This window comes from Nelumbo nucifera, chromosome 2 (genome assembly GCF_055504915.1).
Source record: "Nelumbo nucifera cultivar China Antique chromosome 2, China Antique-T2T, whole genome shotgun sequence".
Taxonomy (NCBI): domain Eukaryota; kingdom Viridiplantae; phylum Streptophyta; class Magnoliopsida; order Proteales; family Nelumbonaceae; genus Nelumbo; species Nelumbo nucifera.
In genome coordinates this window covers 27,009,706-27,036,084 of record NC_142650.1, presented here as the reverse complement: position 1 = coordinate 27,036,084, position 26,379 = coordinate 27,009,706, and the positions used below count along the sequence as shown (strand labels likewise).

Genomic DNA, 26,379 nt, shown 5'->3' with positions numbered 1-26,379 from the left:
TCTGCCACTGCTTTCCATGCTGCCTCACACAACCTTGACTCTCTATGGATCATCGATTCTGGAGCGTCAAAACACATGACTGGTATGGTATGTCCTCTTACTTTCAAACTTATCACCCTCTTTCCAGAAGAGATAAAGTAAGACTAGCTGATGAATCATACACTTCCATAGCTGGTCAAGGAACTCTCTCTCTTCCCCTCGGCCTTACTCTTTCTGATGTTCTTCATGTTCCAAAATTCCCGATGAATTTGTTCTCAGTCAGTAGTATTACAAATTCCTTGAACTGTTCTGTGACTTTTTTCCCTACCTATTGTGTGATTCAGGATCTGGCCTCGAGGAGGACGATTGGTAGGGGTCGTATGGTTGATGGACTCTACATGCTAGAGAATACGACTGGCCTTCATGTTACAGAGTCTATGAGTCAGTTCAAAAAGAGTAAAATGTATTTGTGGCATTGTCGTCTGGGTCATTTGTCTTTTGAAACCTTGAAATTGGTTTTCCCAGAACTGTGTAAGTCAATGTCTGTTTCTAATTTTTCCTGTCAAACGTGTCAGTTAAGCAAGCATTGTAGAACTCAATTCCCTCAAAGAAATAGTAAATCTGAGTTTCCTTTTCACATTGTGCATTCTGATGTGTGGGGCACTGTTACTTTACCTTCTGAGAGTGGCTACAAGTACTTCATTACCTTCATTGACGATTATTCCAAATACACTTGGGTATATCCAATGCGAACCCGTGAGGAAGTACCAAAAATTATCCAAGATTTTCAGCGGATGGTCTTCACCCAATTTCAGACCGAGATTCAAATATTCCAGTCAGACAATGCAAAAGAGTTTTTTCATAGTGACCTCACGGAGTTCTTTGCTTCACATGGCTCTCTTCATCGGAGCTCTTGTGCCCGTACGCCACAACAAAATGGTGTGGCTGAACAGAAGAACCGACACCTCCGTGAAGTGGCACGGGGTTTACTACTCCACATGAATGTTCCCAAACGATTTTGGCTTGAGGTTGTCCTTTGTTCTACATACCTCATTAACCGAATGCCCTCTCATTGGTTAGAGTACAAAGCCCCACATCAGCTTCACTTTCCTAAAGCCCCTCTTCTTTCTATCCCTCCTCGTGTTTTTGGTTGTCGGTGCTTTGTCCAAAACCTATCTCCCACCCGGGGAATTGGACTCTCGTGCTATCCCGTGTATATTTCTTGGCTACTCATTCTCTCGGAAAGGGTATCATTTCTTTGATCCTGTTTCTCGGAGATTCTATGTCTCCATGGATGTTACCTTCTTTGAAGATGAGCCCTTCTTTCCTGTTTCTCCTCAGGGGGAGTGTAGGCATGAGGAGAAACTGGTTCAGCTTCCTCCTCTTCCTAATCCTTCTCCTTCTCCCTCTTTTCTTCCTGATCCTCCACCTTTCCGTGTTTTTTCTCGTCGTCATAAAGGCCAACCAAGTTCAAGAGCTGTGGAGAATCTAGAAGTTGTACCTCAAGTGCCATCAAACTCCTTGGGGGAAGATCATACCCTCTCAGGTAACTTGACTCCCAATGATAGTCCTGACCTCCCTGTTGCTAATGATCTTGACCTTCCTATTGCTCACAGGAAAGGTGTTAGGTTGTGCACCACAAAACACCCCATTTCCAACTTTGTCTCCTATGAGAACATCTCACCTTCATTTCGTGCCTTCCTTACCTCCATTGACAGTATCCCTATTCCCAAGAATGTGGCAGAAGCTCTCTCAATACCAAAATGGACAAATGTCATGAAGGAAGAAATTGATGCTCTTCATAAGAATGGCACGTGGGAACTTGTTGATCTCCCTAAGGGTAAGGTTCCAGTTGGATGTAAATGGGTGTTCATTGTTAAGCATGGGGCTGATGGAACTGTACAGAGGTATAAAGCTCGTTTAGTGGCAAAGGGTTTTACTCAAGTATATGGAGTTGATTATGCAGAAACCTTTGCCCCTGTTGCCAAAATGAACTCTATTAGAGTACTTTTCTCTCTTGCTGCCAATCTGAATTGAGATCTACATCAGCTCGACATCAAGAATGCCTTCTTGAATGGTGACCTTGAAGAGGAAGTTTATATGGCTCAACCCCCCAGTTTTTTGGCTCAAGTGAACAGAAAGTGTGCAAGTTAAAGAAGTCTTTATATGGGCTGAAGCAATCACCAAGAGCTTGGTTTAGCAGATTTCATACTGCAGTTCATCAAAGGGGATACAAGCAATGTCAGTCAGATCACACACTATTTGTAAAAAGGGTAGAAGGTAAAATGGCTGCCCTGATAGTATATGTGGATGACATAATTGTTACTGGTGACTGGGAGGATGAAATTCAAAGTTTGAAGGGCTTCCTTGCCACTCATTTCGAAGTGAAAGATCTAGGACTTGCCAAATACTTCTTTGGAATTGAGGTTGCCCGATCAAAAAAGGGTATCTTCATCTCCCAAAGGAAATATGTCATAAACTTGCTTAAGGACACTGGAAAGATTGGGGTTAAACCAGCTGACTCTCCCATTGACCCCAACCATAAGTTAAGTGACAGCCAAGGTGAACCTCTTAAGGATGTGAAGCAATTTCAGAGGCTTGTAGGAAAATTGTTGTACCTCTCTATGACTCGTCCAGACATAGCATATGCTGTTGGTGTCCTCAGCCAGTTCATGCATGCACCTAGGTCCACCCATCTTGAAGCAGTAGAGAGAGTACTTCGGTATCTTAAGAAGTTCCCGGGTGCTGGTTTATTATTCCAGAAACATGGACACTTGAGGGTTGAAATTTACACAGATGCGGATTGGGCTGGATCCCAAAGTGATAGAAGGTCTATTAGTGGTTACTGCACCTTTGTAGGAGGGAACCTTGTTACTTGGAGGAGTAAGAAGCAAACCGTGGTAGCTAGATCCAGTGCTGAAGCTGAGTACCGTGCAATGGCACACGGAGTAGCCGAAGGTATGTGGATAAAGAATCTATTGGGAGAGTTGGGTTTTCCAGTTGGTAAACCCATGACTCTACTCTATGACAACAAGGCAGCTATTAGTATCGCTGCCAACCCGGTACTACATGATAGAACAAAGCACATTGAAGTTGACAAGCATTTTATCAGAGAGAAAATCATCATAGGCGAAGTATGCACTCCATACATCAGCTCTGAAGACCAACTAGCAAACTTATTTACAAAAGGGCTAAACCATTCCAGACATCAAGGTCTCTGTGACAAGTTGAGCATGATTGATATCTATGCCCCAACTTGAGGGGGAGTGTTAACAGGTGTAATATATGTACTGTTCACAGACTTAGTACCCGCAGGGGTATTTTTGTAATTCTGTAGACATATTGTTATGTACGGCCAGAATAGTATAAATGCAAAGCTTCACTTGACTGAAGCTAAGTTTTTGAGGCCTTAACTCTATAACCTCTTCTTCTTCTTCTTCTTCTTCTTCTTCTTCTTCTTCTTCCTTCTTCTTCCCTTCTTCTCCTTCTCCTTCTGCTCAACAATTTTCAAGGATGGATAGCAGAGATGAAATACACCCCAAATCTGTATCCCTAATTGCCCTTCTTAGGCCCAGATTCCACCCAAAACCAGAAGAAGAATTAGAAGGAACTAAGAAAGAGGAGATGGGTTCATTTTTCAAACCTGACAAAGCAAACAAGGAGGGAAATTGGTCTCTCAGGGGTAAGTACCCAACCCAAATTTGCTCCTAGAATTTTATTTGATTACCAGAGTTCAGATCGTACCTAATCCAAGGGGAGAAAACTAGAAGTAGATCATGAATGGCTTTCCACGGGGAAGCGGCAGTAGCCCTTACCAAAATTCCTGGATCCCAGTCGTTCTCATCCAACCCATGTATGCTAGCCACAATCTTCGTCCACAATTTGTCCCTTTCCAAAGGAAACCTCCACAACCATTTCCCCAACAATGCCATGTTTCTTTTCCTGATATTCCCAATCCCAAGCCCCCCTAGCTTCTTGCTCCTAGTTACCACTTCCCAACTCACCCTATGGTCTTTCTTCTCCACTCCTGGTTCCCATAAGAAGTCCCTCATTAATTTTTCCACCCTATTGGAGACCTTTATGGGAATCTTAAACACTGACATGAAGTAAGCAGGAAAATTAGATAAGAGAAAGATAATTTTTCCTTCAAAAAGCAAGCCTTTTCTCAAATCTCTCTCTACTACCGGGTTCCAAAAGCTTTTATTCCTAGGGTTATCTCCTAGGGGGAGGCCCAAGTAAATGATAGGCCAATCTGAGATTGCACACCCTAATACACCTACACAATCACTTACTTCCCTCTCCTCCAAATTCATTCCCACCACACAACTCTTATTGAAGTTCACTTTAAGATTAGACATCTGCTCAAAGAGTTGTATTGTCAATTTTAAGTTTCTGATCCAATTTAGATCCCCACCTTCACAAAACATGATTGTGTCATCTGCAAACTGCAAGTGTGTAAGTGGTACTTCCCCCCTTCCAACTCTCCATCATCTTATTAAGTTTCTAGAATCAGCTCTATGGATCAATCTCCCCAGGACATCTGCAATCAGAGTGAAAAGAAAGGGGGAGAGTGGATCACCTTGTCTTATTCCTCTCACGGCCGAAAAGAAATCCACTGCAGTTCCATTCACCAAGATCGAATAATGGCAACTCCTATTACAACCCCAGATCCATCTACACCATCTGTCTCCAAAGCCAAAACTTCTCATCACCCCCATCAAGAAGGACCAGTCAACTAGGTCATAAGCCTTCTCTAAGTCTAGTTTGCATACCACTCCCTTTTTCTTGGATTTCCTAAATCTCTCCAAACTCTCATTGGCAATCAGAATTTGATCAGTGATTTGCCTTCCCTTCACAAAAGCTCCTTGGTTGGGTGTAATAATGGTTGGAAGAACTTTCTTGATCCTTAGAGACAACACTTTTGCAATTATCTTGTATAGACTATTCACCAAACTAATCGGTCTGAAATCCCTTGGTTGTGATGCCTCTTTCCTCTTTGGGACCAATGCAATGAATGTGGAATTTAAACCCCGATTAATAACTTCCCCTTCTTTGTCGTCCCTGGTATGTGCCAAGCCTCCAAGCATTCTTTAACCGAGGTAGGCATACTCCAACTGACCTTTAAGCACTTTAGAAAATAGTCCCATATCTCTACTACAAACTTGCAATGTAAAAACCAATGTTTATAAGTGACCCAGAGGCCGAACCGTTTTTGCCTCCAGGTCGCAGGTCACTGGTTTGACCAGCCGGGTTGAACGGTTCAGACCATGACACATCACCACATATATACATACTATTTAGCTAATTGTCAAAATGTACCTTTACTGTTTATAAATTGTCTTGGAGCACCCTTGCTGTTTCTAACGATTGTCACAAACTTCCCCTATCATCAACTATCTATCATGGGCCGTTGACATGTGACATCACGTGATGGGTATATTATTCAAAAATTCCTGGATTACCCTTTACCAATCTAAAATGCACCTTTTCGGTTTGGGCATTTTCAGTTTAGCCCATTTCGGTTTGGTCCCTTTCGGTTTTGTCACGACCATCCTCTTTGAGCCACTTGCATCACACAAATATCAACACGACAAGGACAAAGGTATTGTCTTCGGTTTGTTTGGGTAATACAATCATCCTTTGTGAGTGGAGGAAGGTATTGTCTCAGGTTTGTTTGGAGTCATGATCATCACCTGTGTTATATTACAGCCACAAGACGGTTCTGGTGTCATTGGTAATAATCGGCATAGCTTCAAGTACAACTGGTGATGATCATGACAAGGATGAAGGTATTGTCACGACCATCCTCTTTGAGCCACTTGCATCACACAAACATCAACACGACAAGGCCGAAGGTATTGTCTTCGGTTTGTTTGGGTAATACGATCATCCTTTGTGAGTGGAGGAAGGTATTGTCTCAGGTTTGTTTGGAGTCATGATCATCACCTGTGTTATATTACAGCCACAAGACGGTTCTGGTGTCGCTGGTAATAATCGGCGTAGCTTCAAGTACAACTGGTCTGCTGGAAGGTGAGCTCTATCAACTGACTATGAGTAGGTAAAACCATCACCAAATGAAAGAGTGATGCAATGGTGGAAGCTTAGGGACGATGTAAACACAGCTTTTCGTTGTGAATGGAGCATTTCGCAACGATTATGAAAAAATACAGATTTTCAGTGCCATTTGTTCGAAGAAATTCCTGAAAGTCCCCCCTTACACACCCAGCCCTCTGCCCGCTCGCATACTCGCACGACTAGCCCCTAGCCCTCCCACCTCACCTGCTCGCACACTCGCATGCCCAGCCCCCAACCCCTCGCCCGCCTCGCCATCTCATATGCCCACCCCTACAGCTCGCTTGCCTCGCCCGCTCACACGCCCACCCACCTCATCCACATGGGTCCCAAACATGACACAAACATTCGAGGCACTATTGAACCTCAAATCTCTATAAATGGTCCCTGACCAAGATTGACTTGGGACCTTGAATCTCTATAAATGGTCCCCCCAGAAGCAGAACTTTTTTCACAGTGAAATGTCTAAAAAGATGAACTCACTGCAAAAAAGCCTTGGTGATGGAAGATTCTGGGCAAACCAGTCAATAAAAAAACTTTTTGTACAACAGAACTCGCTAGAAAAAAGACATAAAATATTGACAATACAACCATATAAGACGAAAGGATTAGGGTTTAAAAACAATGACGTTTTCTTCTATAGATCCGAGGTTTAAAAACCATAAAACTCATATATGTCATGTTAAACATCATTTTCTTCTATCTTACATATAGACAAAAGTTTACGGTCACTGGCCGGAAGTTGCAGCGGTAATGGAGTGCTTGGAACGAACAACGAAGGGTTTAGCTTTCATGAATGAAGCTAATAGGATCGCCCACCCGCCTAATAGTTAACCATTGAGGGTTAATACAGTAATTTTCTTTTCGAGCGAATTCTGGTCCAACTTAACAGAAGGGCATAAATGACATTTCAATAAAATCATTACAATTTAACTATGGTGACAATTGTCAAAAATAGTAAGGGTGCTCCAAGACAATTTATAAGCAATAAGGGTATAGCTTGACAATTAGCTAAACAATAGGGGTAGTTTAAGAAATTTGCCCTATAACAATATATATGTGTGTGTGTGTGTGAATAAATATATATTTTAGCAATAAATAATGTATAAATATGTTTTAGATATGTTATATGTCCTTGGACGCATAGATCTCGAAAAGTTACCCAAAATAAAAAAAAACATCCCAATCGGACATCAGAGTGCAAAGTTATGGCCTCCGAAAGTTTTGCATGCATTGAGTGTGCAACCCATGACCCGGTCATCGGGTCAAACGGGTCAACAGTCGAACCGGTCAAGTTGAACGGTTCTTGACCAAGTCAACGGTTTTTGACTGTCTGAAGGGTCTTGACTGAACTGGACCCGGAATCCTAGCCGGTGACGGTTTGACTGGCCGGGTAAACGGCAAGTTGAGTACATTGGTAAAAACAAATGGTTAACTGATTCCATCTCCCCACTGCACAGGCTGCAGCTCAAGTCATTGCATTGAAAACCTTTCTTCAACAGCATCTCTTTTGTTAGGCATTTCTCTAAAACTGCCACCCAAGCAAAAAATTTAACTCGTGGGTGCTAGTGTGCCACTGTCCCCCAAATGACCCGGCTAGGAAAATGTGTACCATTTCCATCTACTAAATATCTGTAGAAGGATTTAACTGAGAATACTCCTGATTTCTCCCATTTCCACACTCTTGAATCCTGGCTTTGCAACTTCAAAGTCTCATCTTGAAGCAAAGCTAGAAGATCCCCTATCTGTTGAATCTCCCAATCATTAAAGTCCCTTCTGAAGGATGGGTTCCAGAAAATGCTTTCTCCCCTCTGAACAAAAGAATCGGCTACCAGCACCTCTTTGTCAGCTGCCAGGTAGAATAAAGTAGGAAACAACTCTTCAAGGGACCTCTCCCCAGTCCAAGGTCGAGCCAAAATCTGATCCTTCTGCCATCTCCTATTTTGAACCTGATACCCTGTCTGAACTTGGTGTTAGCTCTACATTTCCACACTCTTGAATCCTGGCTTTGCAACTTCAAAGTCTCATCTTGAAGCAAAGCTAGAAGATCCCCCATCTGTTGAATCTCCCAACCATTAAAGTCCCTTCTAAAGGATGGGTTCCAGAAAATGTTTTCTCCCCTCTGAACAAAAGAATCGGCTACCAGCACCTCTTTGTCAGCTGCCAGGTTGAATAAAGTAGGAAACAACTCTTCAAGGGACCTCTCCCCAGTCCAACGTCGAGCCAAAATCTGATCCTTCTGCCATCTCCTATTTTGAACCTGATACCCTGTCTGAACTTGGTGTTAGCTCTACAAATTCCTTTCCAAAGGCAGCGGCCATAAGTTGAAGGAGGGGGACCGCACTCCCAACCATTACTGTCCAGCCCAAATTTCTAAGCCATTACCTTCGTCCAGAGGTTATTCAGTTCTGCATTAAACCTCCAGTGCCAGCTGCCTAATAATGCTAAGTTGAAGGGTTTTAGATCTCTTATCCCCAAGCCCCCTTGTGAGTGGGATTTGCATATTTGCCCCCACTTCACTAGATGATACTAATGCGAGTCTTTCCAACCCATCCACAGAAAATCTCTCATCTTTTTTTCTAATGCCTTCACCACCTTCGAAGGGATTGGATAAAGAGACAAAAAATAGGTAGGCAGGCTGGCCAGAACACTCTTTATCAGAGTTACCTTCCCTCCTTTGGAAAGATACCTAGCCTTCCAGTGGGCAGTTTTTTATCCATTCTATCCAAAATTGGGTTTCAAATGGATTTTGATGTGCACTTGGCACCCAGAGATAGCCCCAAGTAACTTGTGGGTAGAAATCCTACTTTGCAGCTCAATAGATCAGCCAAATTCTGAATGTTAGAAACTTCCCCCACTGCTGTCATTTCACTTTTTGCTAAGTTCACCTTTAACCCGGAAACAAATTCCACTGTAACTACTTCTTGCCAATGGATACTTGAAACTGGTCAATAAGATTTACAATTTATTCTTCACAATCCAGGGATTTGCCTTTCTAAAGGTAATGGACCATCAAAGATCTAAACTCAACTTAATTCACTAGTGGATCTGGATCTGAATTTTGAATTAATGCCATTATTATTGAACATTTAAAAATACAACATCCTCTAAACAATGCTTAATTTTATTAACTTCATAATACCTCAATTGGATGTTTGAACCTTATGCCATGCAAATAGATACATATGTATTTGTAATCAAGTCTTGAAGAAATGAAGCAGAAAAGAGTAGAACAACCACACAATAGCAATATGATATTGAGGAAAAAAGAAGATTCTCATTACTAAAGCAGTAAACTCTGAACAGAATGAGTATACTAGCGCAATATATATATAACAATCCTAATCTTAATAAAAGTAAGGCACTAAAATAAAAGATACAAAACCTGTGCACTCGAGCTTAACAGCTTAACAGACTTTTATTGACCTTCTAACACTACAAATTAGAAAGTTACTAGAATTAAGAAACTACCCAATTCTAAATTCAACAAAGCATTGACCTTAACTCACGAACTACTGGCTTAATTAACACTAAATTTAAATCCTAAGTTCCATAGGCTGTGGTGAGCCTATATGTGGAACCCACTGGTTAAACAGTTGACTTTAACTTTGACCTCATCCTGCAGGTAAAAAAGTCAGCTCCGAATATGCCTCTTAAAACATACCTTCAAGGAAGCCTTTTGCCATGGAATCTGGTGAGCTACTAGTACCTTAGGAGTACTTCAATATACTAAAATTAGGTGAGAAGCAACTACTTTAGCTAAGCTTAATAAGCCAGTCGAAGTTGATCATTTAGTCAACCTAGGCAGGAATCTATTTGGCCTTTAATCATCTTCTTCATTTTCTTCTAGGCTGACTTTGATAAGGCCTTCTTATGCCCACCTACATCACGATACCTAATATTGATCTGATTATCCATGGTCTTGAGAGGATGGACTGGATCCTAAACTCTGGATTTTTTTTTCTGAATAAAATGGCCAATTCCTAGACTTGGACCTTCATTCTCATACTTGTCAGCTCAAGATTTTACCATTGCACCAAGCAATGACCCCCTACTTTACCAAATGTAATCTGAAGAGCTATACTCGAAGTAGCAAGGAATAGAAGAGAACCACAGAAAAGAAGAGAATGTCGAACTGTACTAGCCAGTCAACCAGTTCTTTATTTATAGATGAATATAGTACAAGGTACAAGAAATTACTGGGATGCCCCTGATTAGTGATGGGACACCCAGATGACTTAAATCATTAAATAGGATTAGGCCCATTAACACAAGCCCAGTTACAAGATAAGTTAAACATAAGAATGGGCTAATAAGAACTCTTATCAGCCGAACATCACTCTAACATTCTAACACTCCCCCTCAAGCTAAGCATAGATATCAATCATGTTTAGCTTGCCAAGTATGTCCCTGAACTTCGTTGATGCGCCCTTTAGTTAATACATCTGCAATCTGCATCTCTGATGGAGTATAAGGCACACAGAGTTCTCCTGAAATAATTCTCTCTCTAACAAAGTGTCGATCAATTTCAATATGTTTTGTCCTATCATGCTGCACAGGATTGTTGGCAATGTTGATAGCAGCTTTATTATCACAATACAGCTTGAGAGGACCCTCAGTCTTGATACCAAGCTCATTAAGGAAAGTCCTGAGCCATAAGAGTTCAGCAATCCCGTGTGCCATGGCCCGGTATTCTACTTCTGCACTTGATCTAGCCACAACATTCTGCTTCTTACTACGCCATGTGACTAGGTTTCCTCCCAAGAATGTACAGTAACCTGAGGTTGATTTTCTGTCTCCAATAGACCCAGCCCAATCAGCATCAGTGTAGGCTTCAATTTCAAGTCTGTTGTTTTTTCTGAATAAAATTCCTTTCCCTGGGCAAGTCTTCAAGTATCTGAGGATTCTTTCCACTGCTCTCATATGAGGGGTCTTTGGTGAGTGCATGAATTGACTGACAACATGCACTGCATAGGCAATGTCTGGCCGAGTAAGGGATAAGTATATCAGTTTTCCTACCAACTTTTGGTACCTTTCCTTATCACAGTATTCCTCACCCATTGATTCTTGTAATCCATGGCTTGGTTCTATTGGAGTGTCTGCTGGCCTGCACCCCATCATGCTTGTTTCCTCTAGGAGATCTAGCACATACTTTCTTTGACATATGTAGATTCCTTCTCTTGATCTAGCAACTTCAATTCCAAAAAAGTATCTCAGATTTCCCAGGTCTTTGATCTCAAATTCTGAAGCTAAGAACTCTTTCAGCCTCTTCATCTCTCTCACATCATTTCCAGTAATCACCATATCATCCACATACACAATGAGTGTTGTAAGTTTGTCATCCTGTCTCCTTGTAAACAATGTATGATCTGCACTGCTCTGAGTGTACCCTACTTTCTTCATGGCCAAACAAAGTCTCTCAAACCATGCCCGGGGAGATTGCTTCAAACCATATAATGCTTTCCTTAGTTTACATACCTTCTTTCCAACATCATATCCAGGTGGGGGTTCCATGAATACCTCTTCATGAAGATCACCATTTAGGAAGGCATTCTTCACATCCAGCAGATGAAGTTCCCAAGAGAATTTTGCTACTAGTGACAGTAGAACCCTGATTGTGTTGAGCTTTGCTACTGGGGCAAAGGTTTCCTTGTAGTCAATTCCTTCCTTTTGTGTAAATCCCTTTGCCACGAGCCTGGCCTTGTACCTCTCAATTGACCCATCTTCCCTGTGCTTTACTGTGAATACCCACTTGCACCCAACAGTGCCTTTCCCTTCTGGCAGGTCCACCAATTCCCATGTCCTTGCTTTCATTAGGGCTTTCATCTCCTCATTCATGGCTTCTTTCCACCTTGGATCAGATGCCGCCTCTGAATACCTGGAAGGGACACATACAGAGGAAAGAGCAAACACAAAGGAATGATAGGCAGGAGACAAGTGTGAGTAAAAACATAATCGGCTATGGGATGCCGAGTGGTACAAAAACGAACAGGCTTACGGAGAGCAATAGGAAGATCCAAATCTGAATTGAGCGAATCAGAATTACCTTGGATTGCAGAGACAGATTGATCTGAGTTCAACTGGTTGCAATCATGAGGTTGAGGGGCCTTCTTCCTTCTACTGTATGTAAGTATCTCTTTCTCTTGTTTACTGGAACCTTCAGAAGTATCAGTTGAATCTGGAGAAGCAACTGGCACAGTGGAAGTCTCACTAGGTTGACCCAGAATGTTACAGCTAGTAGTAGTGGAAGGTGCTGAAATGGGAACAAAAAAAGAAGGGAGAATGAGAATCCTCTTCCAACCCACTACTCTCCCCCTGAAGAGGATTCTGAGAAGACTCGAAATAGAGTTGAAACTCAAAAAAGACTACATCCCTGGTGACATATTTTTTCTTGGAGACAGGATCATAACACTTATACCCCTTCTGCGTAGGAGAGTACCCCAAAAATATTCCCTTTGTAGCCTTAGGATCCAGTTTGGTCTTCTTTGGATCTTTCACATGTATGAAGCATGTACAACCAAAAACCCGCGGGGGAAGAGGAAATTCTGGAAGAGTGGGACACAAAACAGAGAAAGGGGTCTTCATACCCAGTACCTTAGATGGCATCCGATTTATCAGGTATGATGCAGTGAGAACAGCTTGAGACCAATATTGCTTGGGCACATTGTGCTGGAAAAGAAGGGCTCGAGCTGTCTCCAATAGATGCCTGTTCTTGCGCTCAGCGACCCCATTTTGCTGAGGGGTGTAAGCACATGATGATTGATGTAACATGCATGCATCTTCCATGAATGAGTTCAGGGATCTTTCAAAGTATTCAGCTGCATTGTCTGAACAGAATTGCTTGATCTTTTTATCAAATTGTGTTTCAACCATCTTGCAAAACATCATAGTTATCCAGGGAACTTCTTCACGTCCTTTCAACAGATAAATCCAAGTGCACCGAGAATAATGGTCAATAAAACTGATGAAGTAACGGAAACCATCAATGGAAACAATGGGTGAAGGACCCCAAACATCAGAATGAACCAAGTCAAAGGGGGCTTGAATTTCATTACTAGAAATTGGATACATTGATCTACATTGTTTTGACATTTGACACACATCACAAATTAAACTCTGACTCGAAATGCCCTTACATAATTCGGGAAACAACATTGCTAAGGAAGAAAAGGACAAATGACCTAGCCTAGCATGCCACAAGTGCAACCTAGCTATTGACTCCACACTTTCCGGACTAGTAGTAGAAGCTTGCATGGCTGAGCTGACATCTTCATCAAAATAGTAGAGGCCCCCATACTCATGATTACTCCCAATCGTTCTCCTCGTCAATCTGTCCTGGAAGACACAATGAGAAGGAAAGAAAGTTATACTGCAGTTCAAGTTTTTTGTAAGCTTTGAAACAGACAACAGATTTGAGGTAAGACTAGGAACATGTAGGACTGATTTAAGAGAGAGATCCTTGCTTAGGTCAACCACCCCCTTTCTAGAGATGGTGGAGAGGGACCCATCAGCTACTCTCATCTTATCCTGGCCAGACAACAAATGATATGCGGAGAATAAGGAGGACATATGTGTCATATGGTCAGTGGCTCCGGAATCAATCACCCAAGAGGTAGAATTAATGGAACTAGATGCACTAAATGCAGAGGCTGTACCTGATTTGGCAAGAGAGGTGGAAGCTAAAGAATTGTTCTTCAGACGGGCTAATGCTCGACTGAGAACCTCTACCTCACTAGCTGTGAAGCCCAAAGTACTTGGTCCAGAGGAGTCGGCAGCCTGCCTTGCGGTGGAAGATGACACTGTCTGAATACTCTGTGAGTTGTCACTACTGTTGTTGGTGGCAAGATTCCCACTTGCTATGTGGCCCTTATGTTGCCTTTTGTCCTTTCTCAGAGCAGCTGGCTTCAGATGAGGGTACAGGACCCAACATTTCTCCTTTGTGTGTTTCTCACCACCAGCTGGCTTCAGATGAGGGTACCCAGCTGGCTTCAGATGTGTACACTTGAGGGTCTTCTTGTCTGAAAATCTATTCCCCTTAGTGGAGACTAAGGCTGAATGTTCTCCAGGTTGTTCTGTTGACTGTGTCTGGGAGTCAACTTGCATCTCCTTTCTCCTTACTTCTTCATTCCTCATCAGGTAGTAGACATGGTGAAGCTCAGGTAATTCATCTCTCCCTAGAATCTGTGACCTTATACCTTCATATACAGGGTCAAGACCCGCCAGAAACTTGAAGGCTCTACCCTCCTCAATCTGCTTATCATGCCTCCCCTTATCATTAGCATTTTCCCAATCCAAAATCAAATGGTGGTCAAGCTCTTCCCAGAGGCCTTCCAGTGTTGCAAAGTAGGTTGCCACGGACATGTCTCCTTGCCTTAGGGCTGCAATGTCTTGGTTCAGCCTGTAGATTCTAGCATTGTTCTTTTTCTGGCCATATGTCTTAGATACTTTCTCCCAAATTTTAGCAGCTGTGGGGAAGTGATGAACAGTTCTGGCCACCCTAGGAGTCATAGAGGCCAGCAACCAAGACATGACTGTGGCATTTTCCTTACGCCACACGATGTATTCAAGACTGCCAATTTCTGGTTGTTTCTTGTCTCCATCCAAATAGCCTGTGAGGTCACGAGAGGTAATGAACAACATTGCTGAGACAGACCACTCTCTGAAGTTATACTCATCTAGCAGCACACTTGTAATCTGCAAGCTGTGCAGATTAGGGTTTTCCAAGTTTGAGGACCTTGTAACAGGTCTATTATCTCTAGAGGAAACTTCACCGAATAGTGAGGACATCTTGACTTCAGTCCAAGAGTTGTTCACAGTGCTGTAGGTGGTTCTGTTTAGGACTGGCCGAAGTGGTCACAGTGTTCATAGTGCTGGTAGAAATGTTCACAGTTCGGGTACTGTGCAGTGCTGTTTAGGACTGGCCGAAGTAGCAAGTACAGGGCTGTAACTGAACCAGTTCACAGTGCTAGTAACTGAAGTTCACAAAGTAGGACTGATAACCGACCTGAAGAGAATCTATAACTGAAGTTACCACAGTTCTGCCCAAGTCTTGCTGGGGCACGAAGCTGCAACTATAGAGAAGGCTAAGTCTTTACCACTTGTTCTGCGCAAGTCTTGCTGGAGCACGAAGCTGCAACTGTAGAGGAAGCTCTCCCCCTTTCAGCTAGTGCTAGGACCGCTGAAATCAGTCCTCAACTAGGTCTGTCCTATACAGACCTCTCTTAGTAGCCCAATAGCTACTATTTGCTGGAGATAATCTAGTAGGACATCTACTTCTGGGTCTTACTTCCCTTGAGTCCTACAACCAAGAGAAACCCTAGGTTCGAACTTGCTTTACTCTCTTACACTCCTAGGTCTTCACTGCTGCAACCCAGAAAAGGAAGAGAGAAGATGAAAAGACAGCAAGAGAAGAGAGTGCGCCTACTGAAACAAGGAAGGAGCTAATGCTCTGATACCATGTAATCTGAAGAGCTATACTCGAAGTAGCAAGGATTAGGCCAGTCAACCAGTTCGATACCATGTCGAACTGTACTAGCCAGTCAATCAGTTCTTTATTTATAGATGAATATAGTACAAGGTACAAGAAATTATTGGGATGCCCCTGATTAGTGATGGGACACCCAGATGACTTAAATCATTAAACAGGATTAGGCCCATTAACACAAGCCCAGTTACAAGATAAGTTAAACATAAGAATGGGCTAATAAGAACTCTTATCAGTCGAACATCACTCTAACATTCTAACACCAAATAATAAAACTATTAATTTCAATAACCTTGCATGATATTGTGTGCAATCAGGGACAGAGGAGTCACACTTAGGATGACTGTTAAGACTTCCATACCTGATATTTGAAGCTTGACCTGTTAGAATTCAAAAATTGTTCTTGTAGTATAAGATCCTTATCTAACAACTATTACTTTTTAAAATAACAAAGCACTAGTATTTCAAAACATCAACCTCCAATAAAGAAGAGTAATACAAAATATAGCAAAAGTTAATATAGACATTATGGAAAAAATGGCCATGGAAGATTAGGAGCATCATAAAGGAATTGAAGTGTATGACTAGAGAATTGCAAACAATCTTCAGGTGGGTGTATAGATCAGCTAATTACTTGGATGACTCATTGGTAAAACAAGGGGCAAGTCTTCTGGGGTCAAATCTAATGTAATGACCAAAAAAATGAGTTGGGGGCAAACTGCCAGCCTAAATTGAGGGTTTTGATTGGCTGTTTACTGTATATAACTCATTCTTTACTCATTTAATTCAATAAAACCTTCAACATTGCTAATAAAAAAATTATGACCTAAAATTCAATTAAGCTTATAAACAGAACTTAACTACACACATAAATGCATATGTAATTAACAACAACAATATGGTAGATGCTACCTAATAGAACACTGAATTCCCCAAACTGAACCAAACTTTGTGCAGCTAAGCTTGAGCCGTAAACTTCAGGCTCAGCTAATTCAAGTTTACGATGATTTCAGATTTGGTTCTCAAAAATCTGTTAGGCTTAAGCTTAGTTTATCTTAATCAAGTCCAGTTCCAATAGCAGTTCATTAATTCCTGAAACTTGCATGACTGTAGGTTCCTATATGGAAAGGCCCCAGTCCACAGTAGTTAAAAAAGAAACCTGATAACAACATTAAATCATTTAAATTCATTGTAATCAATTAAATAATTGTATGGATTACAATCATTTAAATTCATGGAGATGGGCCTATATAGCTATTATTTTCATTTGTGCATGTTTAAATTATATCAATATATTGAACACTATTAAACCTAGATTTGTTTCTCTGATGTTTGTTCAAGACACACCTGTTACCCTATTAATACTCATTGCATTCTTCATAAAATACTGAGGCGAAATTTCTTTGGGTTCCTACCATTTGATAGTTTTGATATTGAAATTTCTCTAAAACATCCAATACAAGCACCAACCATCCAATACAAAAAGATTAACCATTATCAATCGCATTCTCTAAAACATCCAATACAAGCACCAACCATCAACCTTTTATATTTCACAAGACATTCTTAAGCGTGTTTTCTAGGAAGCAAATATCAAATTTCAAACCCAAGAAGCAAAATCTTGAATTCCACCAAAGTTGACTCTAAATTGTGAGAACTTGCAATTAATTGTATAACCTCCCCTTTGGATGCTCAACTCAAGTCAACCCTGCCAAACCTTAGGCTTCCTCAACTACCTACCAAGAAAGGTCCAAAAGTCCACTTTCAAGAAAAATCCCAATCCTTAAAAAAGTGTAAGTTTTGTAGAAAATTTCTCCAAGGTGCATAACTTTTCAGTTTGGGGAAAGCATTAAGGATGGTTAAACCTTTTATATATAACTCTATAAAATGTTAAAAACATATTAAAAACTAAAATATTAACGAGTATGGAAGTCTTACATATTAAACTACTCATTAATAATGACCAATAATAGGATATATCAAAATAAAAAATAATATCCATAAAATTGTGGTATTGTTCAAAATAGCTCTCATCTCTACACAATTCAGTAATATTCTAATGTAAATCCTCAGCTCTGTTATTAATTTTTCTATGATGCATCCCAAATTATTAACATATGGAACATTTTAGCAGAAAATAACACATATATATTGTTGAATTGAAACTATGTAACCCTGGGGATCTCTTTGATAGATATTTGCATACAAACTTAAAAGGGGAATTTTATGGAAAATATTGACAAATTTGAAGGAAATTGCAAATCAAGCCATCAGACCATCAAAAGTAAGTTTTTAATCAATTTTCTTGAGGGTTCATCATGGTGGTAGTGCTGTGTGGCCTAAAAGTTGCTTCTACCTTATTACCAAAATTTTCCCACTCCAAAATGTATTAATGCCAAGTGAATTCTTGGAAACTAATTCACATGAACTAATGAGATGCTAAGTGTTGAAAATTGAACCATATTACCGATAAAGTGACAGTGCAATTTCAAGGAGAACCCATGTATACCTCCAGAGGGGAAATCACTTACAAAGTTGTCCACTTTTTTTTTTTTTAATGTTTCCCATACAGGTATACAGATTCAGGAATCCAGTCCACTAAAAATACAGTTTCCACTTCAGTTGCTAAAGGGCATAATCATATATTTTATTTTCTGAAGATACATATGACATGTCCACACATTTTTGCATACCATACTAACACAAGTTAGCCTGTGGGAGAGGACTGAAACAACAAAATAATACTATCAACAAAATTAGATTGATAGAAATGGATCTCAAAGATGTGCCCACACAATCACATTCAGACAGCCCTAAAGAAAACCAACAAAACAAAAGTAATTATACAAACCCCATTTTTGTATCACTTATGCAGTAGATCCCCAGATAGCTAATGTGATATAAGTAAGCAGCACAGTTAAAACAATCAAAGACATAAACAAGCATCCCTTAAATGAAGGCCAAAGGTGTGTAATATACTCTAAAACCACACATAAAAAATCATGCAAAATTCACATAATAACTCAGCACCAGAACTACAAAAGTTTGAAGTAGATGAACTGAGAAGGTAAAGCATGACTATTGTTGTTAAAATCATAAAATAAGCAGCAAATGTTAAAAGGAAAAGCAGACTTGCAACTAGAGAAACTAAAGTTGAATCTTTTTATATAACATAACAATCATAACCATCCTAATTCAAGAAATTTGTACCAGGAGAGTGGAAGATGCGCATAACCAAGAAAATAGAAAAGAAACTAAGAATTAATCACTTCAGAAACTATAATTAGTTCCCTTCAACATGGTAAATTTGACTCTAAGACCAACTCCAGAAACCATAATTCTCCCAATTCTTCACCACAGTTCACATTTCAAACAGAGCCCCTTTTACTCAAACCAAGCAAAAAAAAGGGGGACCAACTCAGCAAATAGAGGAGATAATTAGCTGGAAACAAGAAGACAACAAAGTTTCACAGAGATCCAACTTCCTCTCAGAAAGTTGAGACAATTGCAGAAACCCTAACGGCCAAACAATTACCATTCGAGTATTTCCATAATACATTTAATCAAAATAACCAGAAAAATCTGGAAACACAAAAAATTGAAGAGCAAAAGTTCTAAAAGGGTTATAAACAAGAAAAGAATTCTTCAATATGCCCTAACTAGAAATTACAACTACTTAGCGCAAGTTCAACAAAAACACGGAAAAGTTAAAGAAGTCAAAAGACGCATACATAATATAATCTTAATGGAACAAAACACAAATTAAAGCACAAGAATAAAGTAATTCGAGCAGAACTGAAGTTGCAAAGCCTTGTAAGAGTAGAGAGAAAACGAGAGAAGGACCTTTTTCTTCCAATCCGGAGGTGCTGGGAGTTCTACCGAAACAACCTCTTCTTTTGCTCCGGCCTGTGTCTCTTTCTCAACTGTTGTGCTCGCCATTTCCACCTAACAGCAAGAATTTAACCCCCAGAATACAAAGAAAAAACGAGTGCAAGTGACAACAAAAAGAAAGTAGCTCTCCCTCGCTCTCTCGTGCTCTTATCCTCTGTGAATTTCTTCTTTTTATGCTAATTTTTTCTGTTTTCTGAGAAGAGAAGATATGACAAGTACTTACCCAGAGCGACAGACAGACACGTTACTTCTCTATTTGTTCTTCGTCTTCAGTTCTCCTCTCACGACGCACGAACGTCGTCCAACTCCTACTCCAAGTCCACTTTCTGGCCACTAGACTCTCTCTCTCTCTCTCCGTACTTTCTCTCTCCTGCGTCGCAAGCCGCAACGCAACGGTAATTTGGTTTATGAGGGACACCTGGCCCATTTTGGGAACGGTTTGGATCACGTTACCCAACCGGCTCAATTAACTGAATTAGAATGTCGGTTTCGTGTCCGGATCAGCTCAAACACATATCCCCACTCACTCACCCCAAACGCCAAACCACACCGACGTCATCCCCCCCCCCCCTCTCTCTCTCTCTCTCGTCAGTCGTCAGCCACCGCCCCGCCCTAAACGGCCGTCGCCCCGCCACCGGTCTGATCGTCTCTAGGTTTTTTACATGCGTTTCTGGAGACTTCAGAAGAGCTGCAGAAGACCAGCTATAGAAGTTCTGGGTGAAGATCAAAATCATTCTTCAGGGCCATGGAGGGTCAGCTGATGAGCCAAGAGTGGCGTCATGATCATGGAAGTTGCTGTATATCCTTTTTCTTAATGGGGGAGCTTTGGAATCAGTGTCAACCACTCAATTCTGCTCCTTTTTCTTTCTTTCTTTGTTTTTTCTGATTTTTGGTAGGATTTTATCACTTAGGTTCATCAGAAATAAGATCAGTTTTGGGCTTTTCTCCGAAAGCCAAAAAAAAAAAAACAGAACTGGTTCTGTGGAACTGATCCATTCTTTCTTTTTGAGGTAGTCAAGGTTGTTGATTTTATGGATAGTTGGATACCAGAAGGGGAAGGGTGGGGCCAGCTTTAGCCCATGGTGTAGGACCTGCATTGCTTGTAAAAGGGAACTCTTGTTTTTATCACAGCCCCAAACCGTTTTTTTTTTATTGCCTTATTGGGTCAGGCTAGACCATTCAACTCATTCAAAATAAGCTTAAATCAGGAAATATGGGCTGAAGAAACTAGTCTATAGTCTATACCAAAATGAGAACTAGTCCAATAGACCAGTTCCTGAGAGAACCACATGTTTAATGCATTGACTATCACAATATTAGGGTTGATTCAATGTATTTTGGATTTTAGTTCCAATGAATCCATATCGGGAAATCCCAACTTGATGTTTGGAAGTTAGGAACCTTGTCAGGCTAGCCATAAAAAACACTTCATCAATTGTTTTATTCTAGGTGTATGTTACTTCATTAGGTACTTGGCTAGTTGGCTTGGCTGGTAGCTAAATGGAGACGCAATAACTGAAGCTTCCCTTAGTTTCTTTCTTTAGTTGATACTTGAGAGAAGGGGAAACTGAACAAGGATGATTGCAGGAACTTTTCTTGAAACAGATTGTTGGCATTCTCAGATTGATAACATCAGGGTTTAGTCCTTGTGATCTTAAATTCTCAAATTTCTGTCTTTGCTGTTTTGGTAGGAACATGTTTTCTGTTCTGAGTCCTGCTACTGTGTTATGAGTATATAAAAATCTGTTACTGTGGTCTGTGGTCCATGGAATGAGACCACGCTCAGCAGTTTTATAGTTACTCTATGATAATGACATGGTAAGTTTATTTTGTCCTTTTACACTTAATGTTTTTTTGGATCATCATCATCATCTAAGCCTTGTCCCAACTATATGGGGTTGGCTACATGAGTCCTGTTTCGCCATTCTGTTCTCTTTAGTGTCATTGCCCATTGTTGGATTAGATCACTCTTATCATTTCTTACTACTTCAACCCATGTTCTTTTTGGTCTGTCCTTAGCCCTTCAACTTGCAACAAATTGAATTTATTTGGCAATTTTTCATTTTTCTCTTGATATAATCAGCCATTAGCCTAGATCTTTCTCTTCAGTGAAGATCCTCTGCTTCAAAGATGGTCCTTCTAATACAGATTCAATTTATGTCCATATGCCAAAGTTGTCTTCATCATACCCTGCTTTCATTGGCTATGACAGGATGTGACATTTTTGCTCACAAGCAAATAAGAAAGCCATCACCATCTGACTTCCTCCCATTATTGATAAATGTGGCACATGTTGATTGGATATCTAGTAAATGGAGCATTTCTATGTTCTCACCTCCTAAGCTCCAACTAGGTGGTTTATGACTGAGGCAGACGACCCTTTGATTAGGTAGACTTTATGACTGATTCATTGATTAGAACCACTCAACATAGATCATTTCTTAAAATTCCAAAAATCTACAGAAGATTTTTTTCTCATTGAGACAGATGGGAAAATCTTTGATGTTAACTTTCTTCTTTCTCAAAACCACAAAACATCCAAATGTACAATTGATTTATACAAACAAACCATCCTCAGCTTTATCTGATGACGATGATGGTGCCAAGCAAAAGTGGAACTCAATTTGCAACCGTTGATGGAGGGATACACTTGAAACTGTCCCCTTCTTCTCATCCATCTCCAATTCCTTCAAAGGAATAGCAGCAAGGAATCTCTTAATGAACTCCCTACAACACTCCTTACCACTGCAAATGAGCTCATGGGCATCTTCCCCATTGTTGCTGCCATTGCAACTTTTATCAACATCTACCTTTTTGTCTACCATTTCCTTGTGTTTGTCTGTTGCTTCCTTTGACAACTGATACATTGAAGTGGTGTGATCAAACTTCAATATGTAGGCCTGGTTGCATCCCTCAAATAACCGCTCTCCCAAAGTGTCAATGATATAATAAGCATTGGCCTCCACCTTCAAAATGAAGAAATGGTCATTCCAGCTTACTATATAAACATGAGTCTCACCATCTCTAGTGCTACTACTAACCCTGTCCCATATACAATCAAAAGACATAGCTTCCTTCAAGGACTCAAAGTTCTCAGGGCTGAAGAATCCAATGAAGGATTTGTCTTGCATAACTGAAAGAGGCCTAAGTTCTGCTTGTAACACAGTCTCGATATCGAAATGCTTATCAGGGAAGCAAAGCATGTAGTCCTTGTTTTTGCAGAGCTTTCTCCACTCTGAGGAACCTTCTGTTATCAAATTGTCAAATTCGAATCTTGTTGGCAAGATGTCTCTGTTTGATTGAAGCCAATGTGCAATAACTGCAACAAGGGCAGTGCAGGCACTCTCCCCAGCAGCCTTTTCACTTCTTTGGTCAATTGTAGCAAAGTATACATTAGCTTTGAGCTTTACTTGCCCATCTCTGCTGATAAATTCCCTCTCTTCCCATTCTCCAACAGTTAAAACTTCATCGCTAAACTCAGACTCGGCAGATGCATTAACTATTGATTCTTCATTGGTTTCCTGCAAGATAGAAGCCAGCAAATTAGAGTTGGAGACTTAGACTGAACACTACAAGAATGAAAGAAGGTTTTAAAAGTTAGGATTCAAACACAACTAGGTTAACTTTAAAAGTATAGGAACCTGTCCAAATCCAAATTGAAGCATAGACAGGCCCATTGATTCTCGTCCAGCTAATCAAAATACCCATAAAGGATAATAAAGCAAGGCATATTGGTTGGAAGGGCAAAGGCAAAAGGTCTTAGTTTTGTTACTGTCTTGCGGTAAGAGGGGTTGTTTGCCATGTGGAGAGATGATGTGGCAAATTTCAATGATTCCTTTTTCATAAAGCCAATAATTAAGGATTTGCAATAGTTGGTCTTCTCTGATCTTCCTTTAATGGCCCAAAATTCTTCAACAAGCATCTCAGTTTGGTAGTCCAAGAGGGCCCCACAAGTTGGTCTCTATTCAGAGCAAGTTTCAACCCAGAAAAACTTGCCACGTGTCCATAATAAGCTTTTATTTCTGAGCATAAAATGACAAACATTGAATACAAAGTGAGGTGGAAGGCTGATTAGGACTGGAGGATTGAATGCTTGGGTCCCATGTGGTGTTAGAATTTCCAACAACAAATCAAATATATAGGATATAGCTATTCAGTCAAAAATCCTAATTACATCACGCGAGTTTGGTCACCAAGTAACCAGTGTAGGACGCGTTGACTTTTCAGTCTTTACCTAGACTTTCAGAAAAGTCCTCTGAAGTAGTCAACGTTTTCTAAGGTGACTTCCGTCATTTACATTTTCATTTCGTGTTCCGTACTTCCAACGTATCATACACAAGAGGCTATGACGCGTTTCATTAATCATTTATCCAAAGCAAACAAAGGGTATTTTTGTCTTGTAAAATGTTAAACTGTGCATACCTCTCCCACGGTACCCGAGTCATCATCCATCGAAGAACCAACAGACTGACGACGATTACGATCCAACTTATCATCAATCAACGGCTCATCTTTTCTCTTCGGTACAGAGTCCAAGCGAGTCTCTGCACTCGGAGACGATCCCAACCGAGTCACAGAACTTCCTTTCATCAAATTGTCGTCGCTATTGAAAGCCAACGACTCATCTCTTGTTGCAGAAGCCATGGAGGCGGGGTCCAGAGACTCCTGTTGGATCGGAACCGAATCATTCTCCGGCGATCTGTCTGAGTCGATTGCAGCCGTCTCATCGTCCTCTTGACTCTTCTTCTTCTTCTTCTGTGAGACGTAACTCGTTACTCTCCTCAAGAACCCGTCTTCTTTGTCAACCACGCACACGTCATGGACGATTCCCAACGATTCCTGTGAGTGGGAACTCCTGATCTCAATGAAGCTCAATGATATCTGCAAATCCAATTCAAACCCAGATGGGTCCTTGTTATTTTTATAAATGACTGAAATTTCCACGTTGTTGGTCGAATAATATTATATTAAATGCAAAACGTACCGAAAGGGTAGCTTCGCTGGAAACACCGGCGACCTGTAAAGCGATCGGAAACGCTCTTTCCACCTGAGATTCCATGCGAGAAGCCAGTTCGGCGATGTTTAGCAAAAACGTTCCGATCACTTCGAGCTTGTTCCCTCTTTGCCCCTGCACCATGGACGATGAGAACACGTGAAACAGATTCACATTTTCTAAATAGCTGATGGGAATGATTAAGAAAACAGGAACTCACATATAGAAGATTGAAGGAAACGTCCCAAGGATTGAATGATGAATTGTCTTTACAGAACATCGAGAAGCTGCAGACATTTTCAAATTCATCGTCCCATTCGATAACTTCACCTCTCCTTACAGATCTCTCGGTGGAAACATGTCGTCGGCGGTGCTTCGACGACGACAGTCGAGGCAAGGGGACTAATCCTGCCTTGGGCGTTTTCCATCTTATCTTAACGGCCACCACTTTCTCCCCTTTCATCTCCTCCTCATCGTGGGCGTTGAAGCCTTCGAGCTTCATGGACTTTACCTTCACCTGAAACTTCTTCGACGCCGACGACATCCATGGCGCCCACTTCACCATATTTGAACTTTGAGTAGAAGGTAGAAGGAAGGAAGGAAGGAAGCAAGTTGAATTGAAATCAATCCTTCGTGAGGTCTGAAATAAGGTGTTATGTCGTTTCCGCGTTCATAGACCGAAAACCAGTTGGCACGTGGACTACGCGTAACTCCATTGATCAGAGACAAAGACTGAATCATATAACGTATATTACGAAATTTAGACGGGAAGAAGCCGAGTCACAGCCTCAGACTCACAGATTATAAAACCCGAAGAAAGGATCAACTTGCCATCTATTGTTTGATGCTTTTTGAAAACTAGTCAGCGTAAAAGCAAACAGGACCAGGTCGTATTCGTATATTGATCTTTTATTGGGCGAAGGTGATGGACTGATGGCTCACTCCAGACACTAGAGCCAGCGGTGTCGATTGATGTGACATACCTGAATTCGAATTAACTGAACGCTTTCGCGTATCGGTGACCCACCGACGAAATTTTGAACCTTGTGGTGATGGTCTTAATCTCCTCAACTGATCGATTCAGCAATCTTCAGGAACTTACGATCCTCTCTTATTCCTCCTCTTCATTTGCATGGTCATCCTCATTCAGATGAGCATGGACAGTAACACTCATTTGCTTATCAAAGGATTTTTGCAAGTTCCTGTCATTGGGTAGAAGTTGTGTCCACTCCAATCACCGTGTCAAGGAAGAATTTCCTGCTAAAGTGAACCCCATAAAACCCATATTTACGAGCTCTCTGAGTTGAGCAATATTGTTCCCCTCCCTTGGAACATGGGTTACAGTACAATAATCAAAACAACCGATTGTCCATTTAATGTCTTCCATCTTCATCGACCCATCCATTATACTTTACTATACTGGATGAGTCGATGAAGATGAAGGTTACATGAATACCAGAAGTGCAAGACCACCATAATGCCTAAAGAACTACCCACCCTTCAGCCTGTTCTAAGCTATGAACAATGCATTGTTGACCTACTGCTTCCTTTCGCAACGCCTACTGAAAACTCTCTCTGGTTTCTCTTGTCTTCTCTATCTGTTTTCCCTCTTCTTTCTTCTTAATTGCTTATGTGTTTTCCGTGTTTTAATCGTTTCTCTTGTAGTGAAGAAATGGCATCCAGGTGGATGGAAAATCTAATGGTTGTTGGAGAAGCCAAATGGCGTTTCCAACAAATATAGGAAGCGAATTCCGGTAAGACAAGGGTATTCCAACATTTCTAGCAGCTCTTATAAGAGAAATATCAGTCACATAGATCACATGTGAATGGAGTGTGATGGAAAATTAACAAAAAGGGAGGTTTTAGACAATTGTTAGAAAATTTAAAGGTACTTTAAGACAATATGAAAATAATAACAGCAGATTTAGGTCCGTTTGGCGCATCCTTCCTTATAGTCTTT

At 40.9% G+C, this 26,379-nt stretch overlaps 2 protein-coding genes across 2 annotated transcripts in view; both read right to left on the bottom strand.

Moving 5' to 3' along the window:
- LOC104595408 (uncharacterized) overlaps window positions 1-19,818 on the bottom strand; it is a 40,134-nt gene extending 20,316 nt beyond the window's left edge. Inside the window, exons 1-2 of the mRNA XM_010256135.3 lie at window positions 19,650-19,818; window positions 19,379-19,480 (exon numbers count right to left, since the gene is read on the bottom strand). Of these exons, the coding sequence (XP_010254437.2) occupies window positions 19,379-19,474 (96 nt within the window). The 5' untranslated portion in view covers window positions 19,475-19,480; window positions 19,650-19,818. The remainder of the gene's footprint in view (window positions 1-19,378; window positions 19,481-19,649) is intronic.
- Window positions 19,819-21,560: 1,742 nt separating this feature from the next.
- LOC104595407 (uncharacterized) lies at window positions 21,561-25,075 on the bottom strand. Its single transcript, XM_010256133.3, has 4 exons — window positions 24,640-25,075; window positions 24,411-24,554; window positions 23,849-24,307; window positions 21,561-22,947 (listed from the first exon to the last, which is right to left on the bottom strand). Exons 1-4 carry the CDS (start codon window positions 24,982-24,984, stop codon window positions 21,982-21,984), a joined length of 1,914 nt encoding a protein of 637 aa, XP_010254435.1. The 5' UTR covers window positions 24,985-25,075; the 3' UTR covers window positions 21,561-21,981.
- Between the last annotated feature and the right edge of the window lie 1,304 nt (window positions 25,076-26,379).

What these genes read in the sequence shown, in the direction of transcription:
- LOC104595407 (XM_010256133.3), bottom strand. Translation starts at nt 24,984, where the DNA reads ATGGTGAAGTGGGCGCCATGGATGTCGTCGGCGTCGAAGAAGTTTCAG. An exon ending in TTTCCTTCAATCTTCTATAT is followed by an intron (nt 24,555 to 24,639) that starts GTGAGTTCCTGT and finishes TCCATGGTGCAG; the next exon opens with GGGCAAAGAGGGAACAAGCT. An exon ending in ACTCGGGTACCGTGGGAGAG is followed by an intron (nt 22,948 to 23,848) that starts GTATGCACAGTT and finishes TCTATCTTGCAG; the next exon opens with GAAACCAATGAAGAATCAAT.